The following is a 21,150-nucleotide window of genomic DNA, read 5'->3' as shown; positions in this document are numbered from 1 at the left end:
ATGAAGAGGGCAGACGTGTTGGAAATGAAATGTTTAAGGGCAAGGTGCAATGTGAGGAAATGATAGGGTAAGAGGGAGGTTTGGTAGCAAGAGATGTATCTATAGAGATTTTTTTTTTTTTTCAAAGCTCCAGTCATGGACAAAAGACCACATCAGGGCTGGGCCTTAATTGAATGTGGACAAGGATTCTTTGTGTGCCTATGTTACGGATTAAGTTTTGTGTGCTCTAACAAGGAAGCCATCTTTGTTAACATCACAAAGTCTTTCTGTAATTTATAAATGTACAGTAAATTATGTAATGATGAAATTAACATCTGTAAAGGTTTAGTGTATGCCAATTTGTCAAAACCAGTGGATCCTAATTGCCCTAAAAGCTTTATAAGAGCTATTAACAATTAATAAGTTTACATATTACTAAAGCAGATAAGGCTAACATAACTATGATTTCATAATCACAGTAATTATTTATCTAAAATGAATGATCTTTCAAGTGATGACAAAACAATTTAAACTCAGTAAGAAACCCCTAGAAGCAGTCAATTTTCAATTTGATAAAGACCTGTTGTTGAAAGGTAATGGTTCTCTAATAAAGTTTGTCATCTTTGTGCCCTTCATTGCCATATATGCATGGACTTATCAAAACAAACCAAATTTTCCAGCAAGACCCATGAGCAAGTTCAGTGGGCTCCATCACATATAGATTGCCAAAGTGGTTAGTTTCTTTATTAAGCCCATTAGTGGGTAAGATATCAAATTTTAATATGAATAGTGTAGATTCAGTTAACAAGCTTAATGATAACAATGTATTTATTTATTTTGCTTTGTCGCTGTCTCCCACGTTATCGAGGTAGTGCAAGGAAACAGATGAAAGAATGGCCCAACCCACCCACATACATATGTACATACATACACGTCCACACACACAAATATACATACCTATACATCTCAATGTACACATATATATACACACACAGATGTATACATATATATACATGTACATAATTCATAGTCTGCGTTTATTTATTCCCATTGCCACCTCGCCACACATGGAATAACAACCCCCTCCCCCCTCATGTGTGCGAGGTAGCGCTAGGAAAAGACAACAAAGGCCCCATTCGTTCACACTCAGTCTCTAGCTGTCATGTAATAATGCACCGAAACCACAGAACTTTCCATGGTTTACCCCAGATGTTTCACATGCCCTGGTTCAATCCATTGACAGCACGTCGACCCCGGTATACCACATCGTTCCAATTCACTCTATTCCGTGCACGCCTTTCACCCTCCTGCATGTTTAGGCCCCGATCACTCAAAATCTTTTTCACTCCATCTTTCCACCTCCAATTTGGTCTCCCACTTCTCCTCGTTCCCTCCACCTCTGACACATATATCCTCTTAGTCAATCTTTCCTCACTCATTCTCTCCATGTGACCAAACCATTTCAAAACACCCTCTTCTGCTCTCTCAACCATACTCTTTTTATTTCCACACATCTCTCTTACCCTTACATTACTTACTCGATCAAACCACCTCACACCACATATTGCCCTCAAACAGCCACCAGCGCTGTATCATCAGCGAACAACAACTGACTCGCTTCCCAAGCTCTCTCATCCACAACAGACTGCATACTTGCCCCTCTTTCCAAAACTCTTGCATTCACCTCCCTAACAACCCCATCCATAAACAAATTAAACCATGGAGACATCACACACCCCTACCACAAACCTACATTCACTGAGAACCAATCACTTTCCTCTCTTCCTACACGTACACATGCCTTACATCCTCAATAAAAACTTTTCACTGCTTCTAACAACTTGCCTCCCACACCATATATTCGTAATACCTTCCACAGAGCATCTCTATCAACTCTATCATATGCCTTCTCCAGATCCATAAATGCTACATACAAATCCATTTGCTTTTCTAAGTATTTCTCACATACATTCTTCAAAGCAAACTCCTGATCCACACATCCTCTACCACTTCTGAAACCACAGTGCTCTTCCCCAATCTGGTGCTCTGTACATGCCTTCACCCTCTCAATCAATACCCTCCCATATAATTTACCAGGAATACTCAACAAACTTATACCTCTGTAATTTGAGCACTCACTCTTATCCCCTTTGTACAATTCCACTATGCAAGCATTCCGTCAATCCTCAGGCACCTCACCATGAATCATACATACAATAAATAACCTTACCAACCAGTCAACAATACAGTCACCCCCTTTTTTAATAAATTCCACTGCAATACCATCCAAACCTGCTGCCTTGCCGGCTTTCATCTTCCGCAAAGCTTTTACCAAATCATTTTCCCTAACCCTCTCACTTTGCACACTACCTCGACCAAAACACCCTATATCTGCCACTCTATCATCAAACACATTCAACAAACTTTCAAAATACTCACTCCATCTCCTCCTCCCATCACCACTACTTGTTATCACCTCCCCAATGTTGATTTCAATTTCATCTCTATTCACGAAAGTTCCAGTTGATGACCTCTTAGAATATTTAGTTGATGGATAATCTTCATTTACCTGTTTCAAAGTCTGTTTTTATTGAACTGATAAAATTGTGTATAAAAGACTGTGTATTTCAATTTAATGGAGAATATTATGCTTAGAAATTTGGTATGGCAATGGGTAACCCTCTTTCATGTGTATTAAGTTATCTTTACGTGGAACTCTTTGAAACAGAGTTACTAAAGGATATCTTACCCTCCAATGCAATTTGGTTTAGTTATGTTTGGCCACAAATGAAATTTACAAAAATTTCTCCCTTCTCGACAATTTAGTACCTTCCATCAACTTCACCGTAGAAGTTGAAAATAACGGTATGTTACCATTTTTTGACTGCATGATCCATAGAGATGGAAACATGTTTAAGTTTAGCATATACAGAAAACCTGTACATATTGAATTTGGTGCCCGAGATATTAGGCCTTTTTTTTTTTTTTTAAGGTAAATTTTAGTCACCGATTCTAAATATGCCAAAGGGTTTTTCTCTATCAGCTCTGGTTATTGAGATATGGCATACCCCTAATTGCTATGCATACAGTCAATTGGGCACAAGGACTGATGACTACATATCATTAACATGTCTTTTTGATAAAAATATGACTTCATACAAGTAGAAATTATGATTAAATTTCATCCATAGAATCAGATAATGGTGAATCAGATAATGTTCCCATTTGTTCTCTTGTCTTTCTTATGTTATTTAGTGCCGTCCAAAACATCATGTTTTCCCTAAAGTTTACCGATACTCACTCACCCCAAGTCTAATTTGCCTCTTTTTCAGCTCCTGCACCTTCCTCTTGACCTTCTGCATTTTGCCATACATTCCCCAATCATATGCACAACCTCCCTTTAAGTACTGCCCAAACACATTTTCTTTCTTTCACAAGCAACTTTACTTCATCCCACCCCTTGTTACCCTTTCTAATCTGCTTACCTTCCACCTTTTGCATGCCACATATATCTTTTGCAAATGCTAGCACTTCTTCCCTAATTACCTCCCATTCCTCACCCACTCTGCTTTCTTCATTTACTTTCACCTTTTGCTTTCTACACAATCTTTTGTGGTATTTCTCCACATGACTTTTCTAAGCTCATTTATTCTCATCACTATTTTCTCCATGTCATTGTTTCCTCTTTTCGAAAACCTCCACAAATCTTCGCCATCACCTCCACAAGGTAGTGATTGGTCATCCTATCAGCTGCCCTTGTGAGCACATTTTCATCCTAAAGTCTTTCTTTTACATGCCTTTCAATTAATATGTAATCCAATAATGTCCACTGACTATCTCTCCTACTAACATCATATGCTTGTGTATAACCCTCTTTTTAAACCAAATATTCCCAATCACCAGTCGTTTTTCAGAACACAACTCCATAATTTGTTCATTTCCATTTAAAACACTGAATTCCCCATGCATCCTCCACTGCCACATTACTTCCACATATAAATAACCCATCAGTGATACCCGATGTTTTACATCAAAACTGCTGACACTTAATGAGCTGCTCCCTAAACGTTTGCCTATCTCCATCTTTCATCTCATGGCCAGGTCCATAAGCACTGATAATTACCCAACCCTTACCATCCACTTGCAGTTTTACCCACATCAATCTAGAATTTACTCCCTTACACTGTCACATACTCCCACAATTCCTGCTTCAGGAGAGGATTAGTGCATCTCTTTCCTTAGCTATTGTCCTCTCACCAAACCCTGACTTTATTCCTAAAACATTTCCAAACCATTCATCCCCTTTACCCTTAAGCTTTGTTTCACTCATTCACACACCTCAGCCTAAACCTTTGAGGAGGATGAGCACTCCCTGCCTGGCTCCTCCTGTCTGTTGCACACAGACCCAAAGTCCAAGCAAGGTGGTTGGCCTAAAAAAAAAAAAAAAAAAAAAAAAAAAAAAAAAAAAAAAAAGGTCAAGATGCCGTGGGAAAAAAGTCTAACCAAAGGCTCTATTCCCACCCTCCACTCCCTTCAGGTAGAAAAAAATACTTTGGAGAATTAATAAACCTGAAGGAAATTTTTATAGGAAAGTCATAAAGTAGAATTAATATGAATATATCATGCATCCCACCACCAGTGACATGTATCCCTTCACTCTTTGTTACAAGGGCAATAGTAAAGATAAACTAGAGCTCCTGCCTCTTAATTATCATGCCAGTATTATTCCTGAAGTTGAAGAATAATGCAATAATTCTTACTTGCTGTCTCAAAGCAGGTGACATGGGTTCATCTATGTTGGTATGTTACTGCAACATGACCAAGGAGAGATCAGTGGTTGATTAGGGAGCGTATCACCACCGGATCATGATATCAAATATTCAATACCAGAGTGACAAGTGATGATCAAGCCTAATTTTGAAGATATTAAGGGTGTTACTGTGAACAACATTTTCTGGGAGCTTATTCCAAGCATCAATAATGTCGTTGGTAAAGAAATGTGTAGTATATCTCGGATAACTCATTGACCTCTAAGTTTTAGTCCATTCTCTTGATGGTAATGCTGGGGCTACTGTAAACAAATGTTTTCATATCCATGTTGCTGAATCCTTTAAGTGTTTTAAAACATTCTCTTAAGTTGCCCCAGAGGCTCTTACTTAGGATGAATAAGTTTATTTCTTGCAGTCTCTCCTTTTATGTTTTGTTATTCAAGGAAGGAGTAAATATCGTGGCTCTTTGCTGAGGTGCTTCCAATTTGAGAACATCCTTGCTTAAGTAGAGGGAGATACATCTGATACATCAGCTTACCAAGCATTGTGTGGTCTAGCTAGTGGTGGGGCCACACAAGGAACCTGCTCTTGGGAGCAAAAACCAAAGTAATGCCTAAAGAAGAGAAAAGTAGACCAACATTGCAGTGTAGGGGAAGTGGATCACGTTTTGAAGTTAGCCTGAGAGTATACAAGTCAGACTGTTTTTGATAACTCTGTCAAGTAAGGATGCAGAGTTAGAACCACCATAAGGTTGGATCAGTCCTTTTTTGTATAAACAAAGCAACTGTTTAGCAGAAAAAATTTCGACAACTAAACAGGACTTGGCTATATCCATAATGTGGGGTTTCCAAGACAGAGTTGTTGTTACGGTGACATCAAGTATGTTCATAGAGTCAAAAGGTGGAATTAGAGAACTGTCAAAGGCGAGAGGAAAGTTGAGACTTAACTAGATTTTGTCTACACAACCGAGATATCCTATCCAAGTCTGAGGAAGTTGTGTCAAGATGAGATGCGCATTGAGTAAGAGAAGGAGCAGAACTGAAGGATGTGGATGAATGCAGTGTGGAGTCATCAGCATTCGAGTGCATTTAGTTATTAATGGAAGAAAGGATATGGTTGATGAAAAGGAAAGAAAGTGTAGGAGACAGTACTAAACCTATAGGGACCCTGCTGTTGATAGAGAAAGGGGGAGAGGCCGGTCCATATACAACCAGAGAGACAAATCAGCTACAGAGGAAGCTAGATATACGGGAGCAAAGTAAGAGAGGGAAGCCAAATGAGGGGCACTAAGAAATGAGACCCCTTATGCCACACCTTCTCTGAAGTTTTAGACATGTCAAGGGCAACTCCACAGGATTCTCAAAAATCTCTCCAGGATAGGAAAAAATATCACCAGTGGATCTTGCCTTATAGAAGTGCCATACTAGTGATCAGAGAGAAGAAGACTTATCTAGTTTTAGGCCTTAATCCTGTTACATTTATGTTGACACATCTTTGTTGCTCAAAAGTGGACATCAAATTCAGCTTTCCTTAGATCACATGAACTTAAAACAGCATTATAGAATGGGATATCCATGAAAATCATGCTGGATGGTATGTTCATAATGAATGCATGTTTAGGTTGGTTAAAAAAGTACATTGTACCAAAGTTGAAGTTAAAAGAAGTGTTATGTATATAGATGTGGTGTGAATTGAGTCCTTGAAGAATCAACATGGTGAGTAACATGAAAAATTAGACCCTTATGAAAGTGTAGAAGTTTGTTTTGAATTAGCAGTGTGCATGGTTGAAGATGTGTAAGTCAATATGAGGGGCTGTATGTAACTTATCCATCCATGAAAATGGAAGCGGATGTAATCATGATGGATAGATGAATAGATTTAAGAGGTACTGATTCTCCCAAATTCAGAATGGAATTAAATATATAAAGTATTGGTGTTGTACTTTGTTGCAATTTGATATTAGCACAAAGGCATTAATAATTACAAAATTTTCATGTGGTTTATGATGGTAATAAAAACATTTTCTTTGTGTTTTCAGTATGCTGCCAGAAAAGCACAAGAATTTCCAAATGTTAATGCAAACATCAAGAGAATAATAGTTGGACATGCCATGAAAGGAGAAGAAAATTTAGAATCAGAGATGGAAGGAAATTAGACTATGATTTTTGAGATGAAAATCATAAAGAAAAGGATTTATTAAGGAAAAAGTTGAAAAGAAAGATGAAAATAACAGGAAAAAACAGTGTTATAGACTCAGTAATTTAAAACACCAGTTTGGAAAAGATTATCCATTAATTACTTCATTTTGTCCTGTTATTTTTTATAATTCTGAATGTGCATATAACCAAAGCAGTGATAAATTTGTGTATGCACTTTTTTTAATGATATTATTTGCCTTATGGAATTTCTTTTTTTCCATGTTTGTTCCCCATTTTGCACATAGTAAGGTAACTTTAGGAACATATGAAATGGGGCTTCATTCACACATCCATCATAGATCTTTCTGTAGTTTTCCCGGACCACTTCATATGCTCTTGTTCAGCCTATTTACAGCAGCTGCCTTCTTTCTACCACATTTACTTCAACTTGCTCTATTCCATGCATCTTGCATTCTCTTGCATGTTTTGGTCTCAACACTCAAAGCATCTTTCATTCCATCCTTCCTACTCCTTGGTATCATCCCTTCTTGTTCCCTCAACTTCTGATGTGTCTTAGCCTCTTCTCAGTCATCTTTTACACGAGTCCAAAACTTTTCAATGCACCCCTTCAACTCATATGTACCCCCCCCCTTACTTCCACAGCTTCCTCTTATCCTATTATTTTTTCTTTGAGTAACCCTCCTCACTCCATATACTGTCCTAAAACATTTAATTTCCAAAACATCCACCCTCTTCCCCACTTGTACATCTAGGTTCCAAGCCTTGTATACATACAGCATCATCAGGACTGCTTTACTGTCAAATACACCCATTTTTGCCCCCACACACCATGATCACTTTTTCACACCCTTCTCAATGTGGTTAGGACCATACCTCCCCTAGTTCACTCACAATCTGGCTTACTTCAGCTCCCATGGTTCCATCAACTGAAATGTCTTCTCCTAGCTGTCTAAAACGCTCCACTTTCTCCAGGTTCTCTCCATTCAAACACACCCTCTCTCTCCCTTACCAAACTTAATGACCTTACTTTTATTGTTATTAGGCCTCGACTTTCTCTTTTCACACATTCTCTCAACATCTGAAACCAGCTTCTGCAGTTTCTAACTTGAATCTGCCATCAGAGCCTTGTCATCAGCAAACAGCAAAAGAGTCACCTCCACCAGAGGACAGACCTGCCACTCACTTCACTCCAAGACTTTTGTATAGGCTTTTTTAACCACTTCATTCATGCATAGATTAAACAGCCATGTTACACACCCTGACCACAAATCCACCTTCATTTGAAATGACTCGCTTTCCTATCTTCCTATTTACATAGATACTCTACTCTCTTGACGAAACCCCCTCACTGCTTGAACTAACTTCCCTCGAATGCAGTATATATTTAACATCTTTCACAAAGTATCTCTATCAAATGTATCATATGCTTTCCTCAAATCGGTAAATGTCACATAAAGCCCTTTTCCTATAGATATTTCCAAAACCCTTTCTTCAAAGTTAACACCTGATCCATACATCCTCTACTACTCATAAACTAACATTGTTTCTCCCCAGTATGATATTTTGTGCATGCCACCACCCCCTCAGTTACCAATCTCATATACAACATACTTGATGTGTTCAGGAAACTTATATCTCTAATTCATCCATACACTTTTGCCCTCTTTGCATCTGTATAGTGGTATTTTACACGCATTCTGCCCATCCTCAGGCAGTCCATCTTGAGCCATTCATTCATTAAAATTACCTCTTTAATGTTTTCTTTAGAAGTGTAGATACTACCACATAAGAGAGAACATTAGGAAAATGTAACTTCAGAAACCAGGTACAGTACTTGAAAACAACTCTGTAGTCTCCAGCTTTAGAGACTTAACCATCATTTGACCTAATTTCTTTCCGGGAAAACCATGAGGAGCCAAGACATTCTGCTCCTATTAGAGTCAATGGCATTAGTGACATATTAGAAGATTTATAGAGGGGACTTTATGAACAATTCAGTTTGCTGCCAGGTTAACATACTGCACTATATTGTGATATTTTTGGTGTTCCCTGTCAAGTGAAATCTGTGAATGACATATAATGTTATTCAATCACGTGACTCAAATCTTTTGGGCGTACAGCCTTATCCTTGTTGTATCACATACAGTACTCTTCAGTTTTGAAGCAATTAGATGAATGTTTCATATGTTCCTATGGTGTCCTCCATACTTAATTGTTATTAAGTGACATGCTAGAAATATTGTTTTTCTATCTACCTATATCCTTAATGCCTGTTCCCTCCTGGAACTCCATCAAAGGGGTGGCAACAGCAATAAAGGCTCTTTAACCAGCGAACTTCAGTACCACTTCCCTTTTAGTGCCTCACCCTTAGCAGGCTACTGACAGAGGATAACTAACACAGTGTTTGTAGAGGCTCTTACCTATTGTTCCTACCTGTTTCTTCTACCTAATGCTCCAGCCTAAATGTTATGACCTACCACTACAATTTATTGCTCCTACCATTCTGCCAAAAGGCAGGACTAGCACATAATGCTCACAGTGGGAAAATCTAGAGTTACAAAGTTAAGCGAGTCGAGTATTGTCAAGTGTTATGTGTGACAAAGAGAGATTTTATGCTTTTGGACAGTGACAGTGGTCCACTTGTAGAAGAGACAGAAAGAAAAGATAGCCACCTGGGTCAGAGAAATGCAACTTGATTACCAATGAAGTGCTGGCTCACTAATCCTCCCAAAACCTGGTGGGTTGTACTGGTAATACACCTCCCTGGTCATTGTCTACCTACCAACTAGTACTGTAAGAATATGAAAAAATTCATAACCTTTGAGACCAAGCAACGTTTGGATTTTAGGATTACAGGCCTCAGATTGCATTCTTATATATAATAACCTTAAATTGTTTTGTATAGCTAATGCAGGTTCTTAATATGATAGGTTTGCAACACATGTAAATACATACAAATAAAAACACTGGATTAACTCGTTGAAATTTTTATATAGAACTACTGAAAGTCTTTTCTTATTTATACTCACAACAGGAAGCACAATGTTGCAAGGAAATTCATATTACCAACACCATAAGACTCATTTATGTGATGCATGGATGAATCTTCATTTGTTCTTTTAAGATCTACTTCCTGCATAATTGTATATGCAATATACTTACTCTTCACAATGTATACTTAGTACAATCATTTGGATGCTTTTTGTTGTCATTACAAGAAAAAAATTCAAAATATCACGCTAACAAAAAAAAAAGCATGGTTTTAATATTAAGCTATGCATTCAGAAAGTGAGAACAGTAGTATGGGTGATGACAATGCACAGAATAGAAATATGCCAACTTTAGAAATGCACGCCCAAGTTGGTGGTAGCACTGTAAGCTTTGAAGTTTGGGAGTTTCATTAGAGTTTTATTAAAAACAAATTTTCAATCTGCTGTTCTATCTTTCTTTGAATATGAGTGATGGTATATAAAATCAGCAAACTTCAAAAAGAATAAGATGATAGGGAGGAGGTCTAAGAAAGGAAAACAAATGGGAACATTGGTAAAAAGGACAAATGGGAAAGTGGTAACAGGAATAGATGAGGTGAAGAGGAGATGGAATGAGTACTTTGAAGGATTAACAAACACGTGTTTGATGATAAGGTAGCAAACATGGGTGGTTGGGTTGGGAAGGTATGTGAAGTGATAGAGTCATGGCAAGTGGGAAAAGAGGAGATGGTAAAAGCCTTGCATATGGTAAAATGTGACAAAGCAGCTTGAGTAGATGGTATTGCAGCCAAATTTCTTTAGAAAAGGTATGATCGGGTTGATTGTTTAGGGTTTTTAATGTCTCTCATCAGTACCTCCTTGAGCTATTTTTTGGTAAACTGCCAAGTTTAACAGTGGAACACGATGATACAACAGAATCTCTGCAGATGAATCTCCACAATTTAATCTGAGGAATGCTGTTAGAATGAACTCTCTTGGGGGAAGGGCTTGCTGATGTGCCATTTCTATAGTGAAGTGGACCCTTTAATTGTGATTTTAAGTACAGTGCAAGCTGTGTATTAGAAATCTGAAGATTCACCAAGCTGCATCTGTTGTGCCATTTGATAATTTGCAATTTCATCCTTAGGGTTGCCTTCTGTGCTATATCAGACCCTTTGTGTATGTACTTGCAAATGTCCTTAATTAACTTTACTGAGCTGCATAACTCATTTGTATGAGCCTGGACAATGATTCGGTTGTCTTTCACATTTTGTATTGGGTACTTTCATGATGGAACCAAATCTTCCTCCTCCAGATTTTCTTCTTCTGTACACAAGATATCCATCATGTCCTGTTTAAGTCTCCTGGAGGGAAGTCCATAGGTATATTGTGATGAAAAGGGCATCTTTCATGCAAGGCAAATTATGATTTCAATTACCACATGGCCCATGAACCATTTGACTTCTGACAATGGCAAATAGTGCTAGGCGAGACTCGAGATCAGGCAGTTCAACACTTATTCATGCCAATTTCATTGGCATAATTTTTTTTTTCTTCAAGCCACAAATAGATATGAACATGAGATAGGCCCCTTTTTTGCCATTTTACCATGTACAACCAATACTGTAGAGCTCAAAAACCTCACTTTGCTAAGAGGTCCATTAATTCATTCACATTTTGCATGAAAACTCTGGCTGTGATATCATGATGGTCATGATGTTCCTGACCTGCAAAAAGTTCTCTTGATTTCATCCCATTTTAGATAAAGAGGTCAAGTGTACCATAGTACCTAATATAGCTCATTGCATTGTGTGGCGATGCATGCATATCCCATGAGCCTCCTTTGAATTTAAAGGGTAAAATAAGTCTGATCAAGATATGCAATATTTCCATTGTTCATTGTTGTATCAGGCCCTGACATCATAATCTGTCCCTTGCATTTTTTGCTGGTTTAGCTTCAAGTGAAGGAAATGCCCAAATTCAGTTTGGCAATATACTTCTACCTGGAATATGTGCAACAGGTTGCCAAACTTACAGTTGAATGGTAAGCATAAAAATCACTGGCAGTGACTCTTGGAAAGATATGATGCACTAGCTCCAGGATTTTTTTTGATAGATTTTGGAAATGGGTAACCATTTTCACTTCACTAAAACATCTAAGGATACTGCAAAGCATCATAATATCTACGTGTCTAGAATCTTCTTCAGCTTCAGCAGTGTGAGTAAAATGTCCTTTTTCTCATGCTGCTGGTTAACTAACAGGACAGAAACTTCATCAGTAATTGGAGTATTGAATCGCTTAGAATGCTCTCCAGCAAGTCCTTTATTAGCATGATCACTACTCTGTGATATGCTAAAGGCCTGTGTTCTAATGCAGGTTAAAAATTTGAACCAATTTATTCTTTTGGTGCAGCATATATTGAGGCTTCTCAACTACTTCATTTCTCACTGCAGGAATGACATTGCACTTCTGGTTGCATTGTTTAGCCATATCACACACGATAGAATGCCTGAGCAAATTTGGTCTCGTCATTTTCCTGTGAAAGTATCAACTCTTTTGGTGATAAATCTTGCACCTTGGATTTAAAATGCAAGCATAAGTCAGGTGTATTTGATATTTCGTTGCTCAAAGCCAAGACAGTTGGATTTGCATATTGTGTTGCTCAAAGCAAAGTCATCTAGAAACGGCAGTTACACTTTCTATTCGATTCTATGAAATGGTTTGATACAGGATCAATTCCATTTGTGATTTCAATGGGCCTGGAAGTTCTTGCAAAGGAGTCAGTTTCACTTTCCCATTAGTCTCGCCTGGACATTGCTAATCAAAAACATGAAAATTTGTTTTGGTGCTGAAGGAGAAAACAAACTTTTCACCAATTCTCAGCTGGCCTATATATGAAAATATACTTATGCCAATCAAAAACTGCTCTTTCGCTCTCTTGTGGTAATAGTTGTATCCAGGACCCCCTCTAGATGCTATCCTTTCCTCCATTGTTACCCTCTCCCTACCTGCAGCCATTGTGGTTTGTTGTCTAGTTTGATGATAGTCTCGTTCTGAACTTTCTCGTTTCTTACATTTAGCTGTTCTTTTCTGCTGTTAGACCAATCGACTTCCTCTTTGTTCTGAACTGTCTTGTTCCCCTGCTGCTGTCATTCTGGCCCGTTGTCCTGCATGATGAAGGTCTTGATGTTCTGAACTCCTTGAACACTTGGAGTGTATTTTTGTATAATTGCTCTCCTAAAGGAAACCAATGCCCTATATAAGAACTGACATTTCAAATGAATTCTGATATCTTACTTTTTAAATCCAATCACCAATCTTTTTCCAACACACAACTTCACAAGCTATTCACCATTTCTATTCATAACTCTGAATACCCCATGCGAACCAATGATACCACTGTCATATTACGTACCTTCATAAAAAATCACCCATCACTAACACCCAGGGTCGTGCACCAAAACTGCTGACACACTCACTCAGCAGCTCCCAAAACGCCTCATCGTTTCTTTCCTAATGTTGAAGTCTCCAGCCACGGACAAAAGTCTACATCATGGCCGGGCCTTAACTGAATATTGAGAATAATGGAAGAGAAAAAGAAGACAAGGGAAAGTATTTACGAATATTAAAGGAAAAGAAAACCCCGTCTTTTAAAATGAGTCAACTCATAGTTCTTGGAAAAGACATGAGAAGGCATAGTTCCAAAGCTTCGACATGTATGGAAAGCAGCAGTTATCAAAACGGTCCATCCTCGAGTTGCCGATGGCCACACAGTAATCGTGTGATACAACAGCTTGTTAAGTATTGCATGGTCTACATAGTGGTAGGGGTACATAATCACCTAGCTCTCGGGAGCAAAAACCGAAGTAATCCCTATAGAATAGGGAAAGAACCAACATTGCGGCGTAGGGAAAGAGGGTCAAGTTTGGAAGTTAACCTGGGGCAGTTTGTAAGTCAGACTGCTTCCGACTCAACTTTCAAATAGGAATAAAGAGCTAGAACTACCCTAAATGTGACAGTAGTACACCATACAAGGACGAATGAATCCTTGCATAAATGGAGCAACTGTTCAGAAGAAAGGAAGTTTCAACATCTAAACAGGAAACCCAGTTATTCAGAGGCAGACTTTCCTATGCCCATAGTATGGGGGTTTCCAAGAAAAAGTGGATGTTACAGTAATACCAAGTATGTTCATCAAGTCAAGAAGTGGAATTACAGATCCGTCAAAGGAGAGACATGCGGAGCTTTCGATAGAGAGAAGAGTAGAAACTGGGTCTTGGAGGCATGAAACTTAACTATATTTTGTCAACCTGGCCGAGATATCCTCTCCAAGTCTGAGTTTATTGAGGATGCTGTGTCAAGATGAGATGCAGATCGAGTGAGAGAAGAGGAAGCAGAATTGTAGGATGTGGATGAATGCAGTGTCAAGTCGTCAGCGTAAGGGTGCATTTGACTTTTTTGTGGAGAGGAAATCGTTAAAAAAAAAAAAAAAATGTAGGGGACAACAAAATCTTGACTGACACCGATGCTGATGGAGAAAAGTGGGTGACCGAGTTTGGTAAAGTGTGTGAAAGAAAGCTGAGAGTAAATGTGAATAAGAGCAAGGTTATTAGGTTCAATAAGGTTAAGGGACAAGTCAATTGGGAGGTAAGTTTGAATGGAAAAAAAAAAAAAAATGGATGAAGTGAAGTGTTTTAGATAGCTGGGAGTGAATTTAGCAGCAGATGGAACCATCGAAGTGGAAGAGAGTCACAGGGTGGGGCAGGGGGCGAAGGTCTTGGGAGAGTTGAAGAATGTGTGGAAGGCGAGAACGTTATCTCGGAAAGCAAAAATGGGTATGTTTGAAGGAATAGTGGCTCTAACAATGTCATATGGTTGCGAGGCGTGGGCTATAGATACGGTTGTGCAGAGGAGGGTGGATGTGTTGGAATTGAAATGTATGAGGACAATAGGTGCGAGGTGGTTTGATTGAGTAAGTAATGAAAGGGTAAGAGAGATGTGTGGTAATAAAATGAGTGTGGTGGAGAGAGCAGAAGAGGGTGTATTGAAAAGGTTTGGTCACATGGAGAGAATGAGTGAGGAAAGATTGACAAAGAGGATATATGTGTCAAAGGTGGAGGGAACGAGGAGAAATGGGAGACCAAATTGGAGTTGGAAGGATTGAGTGAAAAAGATTTTGAGCGATCGGGGCCTGAACATACAGGATGGTGAAAGGCGTGCAAGGAATAGAGTGAATTTGGAACAATGTGGTACACCGGGGTCGATATGCTGTCATTGGTTATATGAAGCGTCTGGGGTAAACCAGGGAAAGTTTTATGGGGCCTGGATGTGGAAAGGGAGCTGTGGTTTCGGTGCATTACACAAGACAGCTAGAGACAGAGTGTGAACGAATGTGGCCTTTGTTGTCTTTTCTTAGTGCTCGCTCGCGCGAGGGGAGGGTGGTGCTATTTCATGTGTGGCGGGGTGGCAACGGGAATTGGATGAAGGCAGCAAGTATGGAAATGTACATGTACACATATGTATGTGTGTATGTATACGCTGAAATGTATAGGTATGTATATACATGTGCGTGTGTGGGCGTTTATGTATAAAGTGTATGTGTGTGGGTTGGGCCATTCTTTCGTCTGTTTCCTTGCGTTATCTTGCTAACGCGGGAGACGGCGACTAAGTATAATGAACGATATATATTTCATGTATGGAGGGGGGGGGGGGGGGGCGACGGAAATTGATGAAGGCAGCAAATATGAATATGTACATGTGTATATATGTACATGTCTGTGTATCTATATGTATGTATACGTTGAATTTTTTTTTTTTTTTTTTTTGCCGCTGTCTCCCGCGTTTGCGAGGTAGCGCAAGGAAACAGACGAAAGAAATGGCCCAACCCACCCCCATACACATGTATATACCTACGTCCACACACGCAAATATACATACCTACACAGCTTTCCATGGTTTACCCCAGACGCTTCACATGCCCTGATTCAATCCACTGACAGCACATCAACCCCGGTATACCACATCGATTCAATTCACTCTATTCCTTGCCCTCCTTTCACCCTCCTGCATGTTCAGGCCCCAATCACACAAAATCTTTTTCACTCCATCTTTCCACCTCCAATTTGGTCTCCCACTTCTCCTCGTTCCCTCCACCTCCGACACATATCCTCTTGGTCAATCTTTCCTCACTCATTCTCTCCATGTGACCAAACCATTTCAAAACACCCTCTTCTGCTCTCTCAACCACGCTCTTTTTATTTCCACACATCTCTCTTACCCTTACGTTACTTACTCGATCAAACCACCTCACACCACACATTGTCCTCAAACATCTCATTTCCAGCACATCCATCCTCCTGCGCACAACTCTATCCATAGCCCACGCCTCGCAACCATACAACATTGTTGGAACCACTATTCCTTCAAACATACCCATTTTTGCTTTCCGAGGTAATGTTCTCGACTTCCACACATTCTTCAAGGCTCCCAGGACTTTCGCCCCCTCCCCCACCCTATGATCCACATCCGCTTCCATGGTTCCATCCGCTGCCAGATCCACTCCCAGATATCTAAAACACTTTACTTCCTCCAGTTTTTCTCCATTCAAACTTACCTCCCAATTGACTTGACCCTCAACCCTACTGTACCATATTACCTTGCTCTTATTCACATTTACTCTTAACTTTCTTCTTTCACACACTTTACCAAATTCAGTCACCAGCTTCTGCAGTTTCTCACATGAATCAGCCACCAGCGCTGTATCATCAGGGAACAACAACTGACTCACTTCCCAAGCTCTCTCATCCCCAACAGACTTCATACTTGCCCCTCTTTCCAAAACTCTTGCATTCACCTCGCTAACAACCCCATCCATAAACAAATTAAACAACCATGGAGACATCACACACCCCTGCCGCAAACCTACATTCACTGAGAACCAATCACTTTCCTCTCCTCCTACACGTGCACATGCCTTACATCCTCGATAAAAACTTTTCACTGCTTCTAACAACTTTCCTCCCACACCATATATTCTTAATACCTTCCACAGAGCATCTCTATCAACTCTATCATATGCCTTCTCCAGATCCATAAATGCTACATACAAATCCATGAAATGTATATGTATGTGTATGTGCGTTTATGCATATACATGTGTATGTGGGTGGGTTGGGCCATTCCTCGCCTGTTTTCTTGCGCTACCTCAGTGACGCAGGAGACGACGATTAAGTATAATGAATAAATTATGTATATTATATATATATATATATATATATATATATATATATATATATATATATATATACAATTTGCGTCTCCTCATTCATATAAGTAATGATATTTTTGAGCACAAATTACATTTATGAGGTTTTCTATCTTGCTCAATGATCATCACCAATCGATAACTCGTAAACACAATGATCAACGTCACATGGCAAGTCTGCTGCCAGCCCGCTATTCATTATTCAATTTACAATAGTATCACTAAACACCAAACATGATATGGTAACTGATGACTTCATCCAAAATATGCAAAAAAAAAAAATCATGCCTACCTCGACCATAGAATGTGCCGAGTGCTTGACAACGAAAAATCAAAAAGTAAACAATCAAATTTTTGAGGAATTTAGATACTTAAATTAATCCAAAAAATCGAGTGGCTCTAAATAGTCTAGCACAAAATATTCGAGGGACGTTAAGATTATAAACAAATTACTCGTGATGGTCAAGGTTCCTAAAGACTGTAAATTGGCATTGGCATGTCATATCTCTGTGATACGAAAGAGATAAGAAATGTGCCTTGAATTACCACATGATTAGCCTCTAGTTAGTTTTGAGCAAAATGTTGCAAAAGATATTAATAGTTTTAGGCAAAATGTTGTAAAAGATACTATAAAAACTAAGTCACAAATGAACACTGGACATCCAACATGGCCTCTGCAGTAAAACTTGATTATCTAATACATTTACTAGAATTTTCAGCTAGGGGTCAAAGTACCCTCCGATTTAATGTACATAGACTTTCAATATCATTTGATAAAGTACGTGACAAGAGACTACTATGCAAATTTAAAATCAAATGGAATGAGGAACGAACTACTTAGATGGATTAGTAGTAGTAACGAGTAGTTATAATTTCAAATTGTGAAGCTTCAGACCGGCTGAAACGTAACGAGTAGCGCGCTACAGGGGTCGGTCCTTCGCCCACATTTCTTTTCATAATGAACATTAATGATCTGTAACTGGGGCGCGTAGATGAGAAAAAAAAAAAAAACTTCAAATCTGTTGATACTAGAGTAGCAGGTAGTGCTATAAATAAGCAAAACAAATAATTTAAGATCTTAACTAAATGACATGAAATTTAATGCAGACTAATGTAAAGTTATGCACTATGAACATACGATTACAAAGCACGATTATCAAATATTTGGAAATCCGATACGTCAAATAAGTGAATAGAAGGATCTTGGAGATGATATAGGCAACATTCTGAAGTATACTGAACGAGTACACAAGTGAATAATATAGTGAAGCCATAAAACATCAACAACAAAACATCCAAAACATTTCCGACTCTAACGTTGTAACAAGACTTCATCTTCAATAAGCAATCCCAAAATTCTGGTCCAAACAACCAGAAAGAATGAAGAACGAGCTTAAGCACAAAGACGGGAGACACAAACAGATTCCAACGCCGAGAAATCTGCCCCACAAAGATTTTATAAAGAATGGATCAGTTTTACGGAAAGAGGACTTCATGGTGACAACGCAAGTTTTCAAAATCTTGATAAATTCAACAACGTAAATTACGAGGATCCTTTACGAATACAGGAAAATCTAAATCTAAAATATGGAATATTGGAAAAGTTTCCTTGCATAAGGATATGTTGAACATCGGACCAAGTTCCTGTCAAACGTTGTTTAACGCATAGACTCGTTTAGACAAGCATCTCACCGAGTATCTACTAAATGAATACAAGAGAAAAAATATATGATATTAATACCTTTTTCTTATGCCAGACCCAAAAAATATATTGTGGTGCAACAGAGGGTGAGGAAAATGTAGTATTTGATTTTCGTTTTATCCTGATTCCACACAAGCTTACATCACAAATGCAGAGATTTTCTCGTTCTTCCTGTCCCGTTGTTGTTGTGTGTGGGGAAAAAGCTTTATTACCTCATTGTTCTTTCATCCGCTTAGATTACACATAATAACAACTATGGATAAGTTACAACCAGCTAACCTTAACAGGGGCCAAAATGTCTTCCGATAACTTTCCTTCCTATGTAGCCGATATTATTAGTTTGTCAAATATAGCTCATCATTTCTTGACTGACACTAAATGTGTTTCTAGTAATTCCAACTAGATCTGAATACTCGCTGTGTATAGAGGAAATACATGAAGAGTTAGGGAGAAAACTGCGTGTCTTCCAATGCCTATGTCCCTCCCAATTCTCACTGTCCCATCCTATGACTCGTGTCTCAGCCAGCACTCCTTATCCCTTCCAGTGTTCTCTGACCTTCCTAAAGCTCCTTCTTTCTTCCAGTGCCAATAACCCTAGGCTTTTCGATCCCTCCAGTGATCCCTTCCGCCTCCTCTAACGTCCATTGTCCTTCCCATCTCCCTCCACATTTAAACGTACACTGCAGACGGTGCAAGGCTACGGCCTCCAACACAAATATACATGTCAACACCCTCTCTCCAACACACCTCTTGTACCGCTCGTCTGTTACAATGGCAGCGCAGCAAGTGATCCCAGTGACAAATCTGAGAGAGAGAGAGAGAGAGAGAGAGAGAGAGAGAGAGAGAGAGAGAGAGAGAGAGAGAGAGAGAGAGAGAGAGAGAGAGAGAGAGAGAATGGCAGTACATAAGTTCTATATTGGCAAGTCATCCCTACTCAATAGTCAGGCTGAAATTATTCGTAGAAAACGCTTAGTGAAGCTGTCGTCAACCTTAGTAGGTAGGACGCGGGTATTCTTAGTATTTTCAAAATCTGACAAGATACCCTGGTCTTGCTCATGTGATAATGATAATGATAATAATGATAATTATAATAATAATAATAATGATAATGATAATAATAATAACAATAATAATCAAACTAAACAGTAATTATGGTAATAGTACTAATATCTTTATGTGCACTTATTCGTATGAACTGAACACTTTAAAGATGAAGCAATTTTACCACACTTTACACAACATAGATAGAACCTACTACATTACAGTTAAACACTAGCCTACCTGTGCCAGTAATGGCAACCCCAGCACGCACACACACACCAAGCTTGTTCACGAGTGAAAGAAGGTGATCTGAAGCTTCAGTGAACAAGCAGAAAAGTAAACTGGATAAAGCTTAAGGCACCATTATTTCAGGGTCTTATAAGCTATCTTTCATCTGGTTTATGCGTCTAATCTATGGCAATATATATATCCATACTGCATTGAAAGATATTTGATTTGATGTTCAGGATGGGTATATTCCAGCACGAAGGAGAGGAGACGCCTCTACGCCTCTTCTATGGTACGGCTTGTATTTCCAGGAACGCGGAGTTTCTCCAAACACTTCCTCTGCAGGAGTTCCTGCAGCTCCAAGGTTGCGCTGTTTCCAGTGGCAAGGTAATATGGACTTCTTTGGAGTGAAAAGTTTAGAGACTCCCTTACGTCAAAAGACTGAAGTGACTTTTCATTAGCGTTGTATGAAGAGTCTGGTAGCATATATATATATATATATATATATATATATATATATATATATATATATATATATATATATATATATATATATATATATATTTCTTTTTTCTTTTAAACTATTCGCCATTTCCCGCGTTCGCGAGGTAGCGTTAGGAACATAGGACTGGGCCTTTTTTGGAATATCCTCACCTGGCCCCCTCTGTTCCTTCTTTTGGAAAAGTAAAAAAAAGAAACGAGAGGGGAGGATTTCCAACCCCCCGCTCCCTCCCCTTTTAGTCGCCTTCTACGACACGCAGGGAATACGTGGGAAGTATTCTTAATCCCCTATGCCCAGGGATAATATATATATATATATATATATATATATATATATATATATATATATATATATATATATATATATATTTTTTTTTTTTTTTTTTTTTCTTCTTTTTTTTTCATACTATTCGCCATTTCACGCGATAGCGAGGTACCGTTAAGAACAGAGGACTGGGCCTTTGAGGGAATATCCTCACCTGGCCCTCTTCTCTGTTCCTTCTTTTGGAAAATTAAAAAAAAAACCAGAGGGGAGGA

At 38.8% G+C, this 21,150-nt stretch overlaps 1 protein-coding gene across 1 annotated transcript in view; it reads left to right on the top strand.

Annotated features, from left to right (window-relative positions):
• The window catches only part of Dbp21E2 (putative ATP-dependent RNA helicase Dbp21E2), an 84,568-nt gene extending 74,686 nt beyond the window's left edge, over positions 1 to 9,882 (top strand). The window contains exon 12 of the mRNA XM_071686517.1: positions 6,787 to 9,882. Within this exon, the coding sequence (XP_071542618.1) occupies positions 6,787 to 6,903 (117 nt within the window). The 3' untranslated portion in view covers positions 6,904 to 9,882. The remainder of the gene's footprint in view (positions 1 to 6,786) is intronic.
• Positions 9,883 to 21,150: the final 11,268 nt, after the last annotated feature.

This window comes from Panulirus ornatus, chromosome 3 (assembly GCF_036320965.1).
Source record: "Panulirus ornatus isolate Po-2019 chromosome 3, ASM3632096v1, whole genome shotgun sequence".
Taxonomy (NCBI): domain Eukaryota; kingdom Metazoa; phylum Arthropoda; class Malacostraca; order Decapoda; family Palinuridae; genus Panulirus; species Panulirus ornatus.
This window is presented reverse-complemented; position numbering and strand designations above follow the sequence as displayed.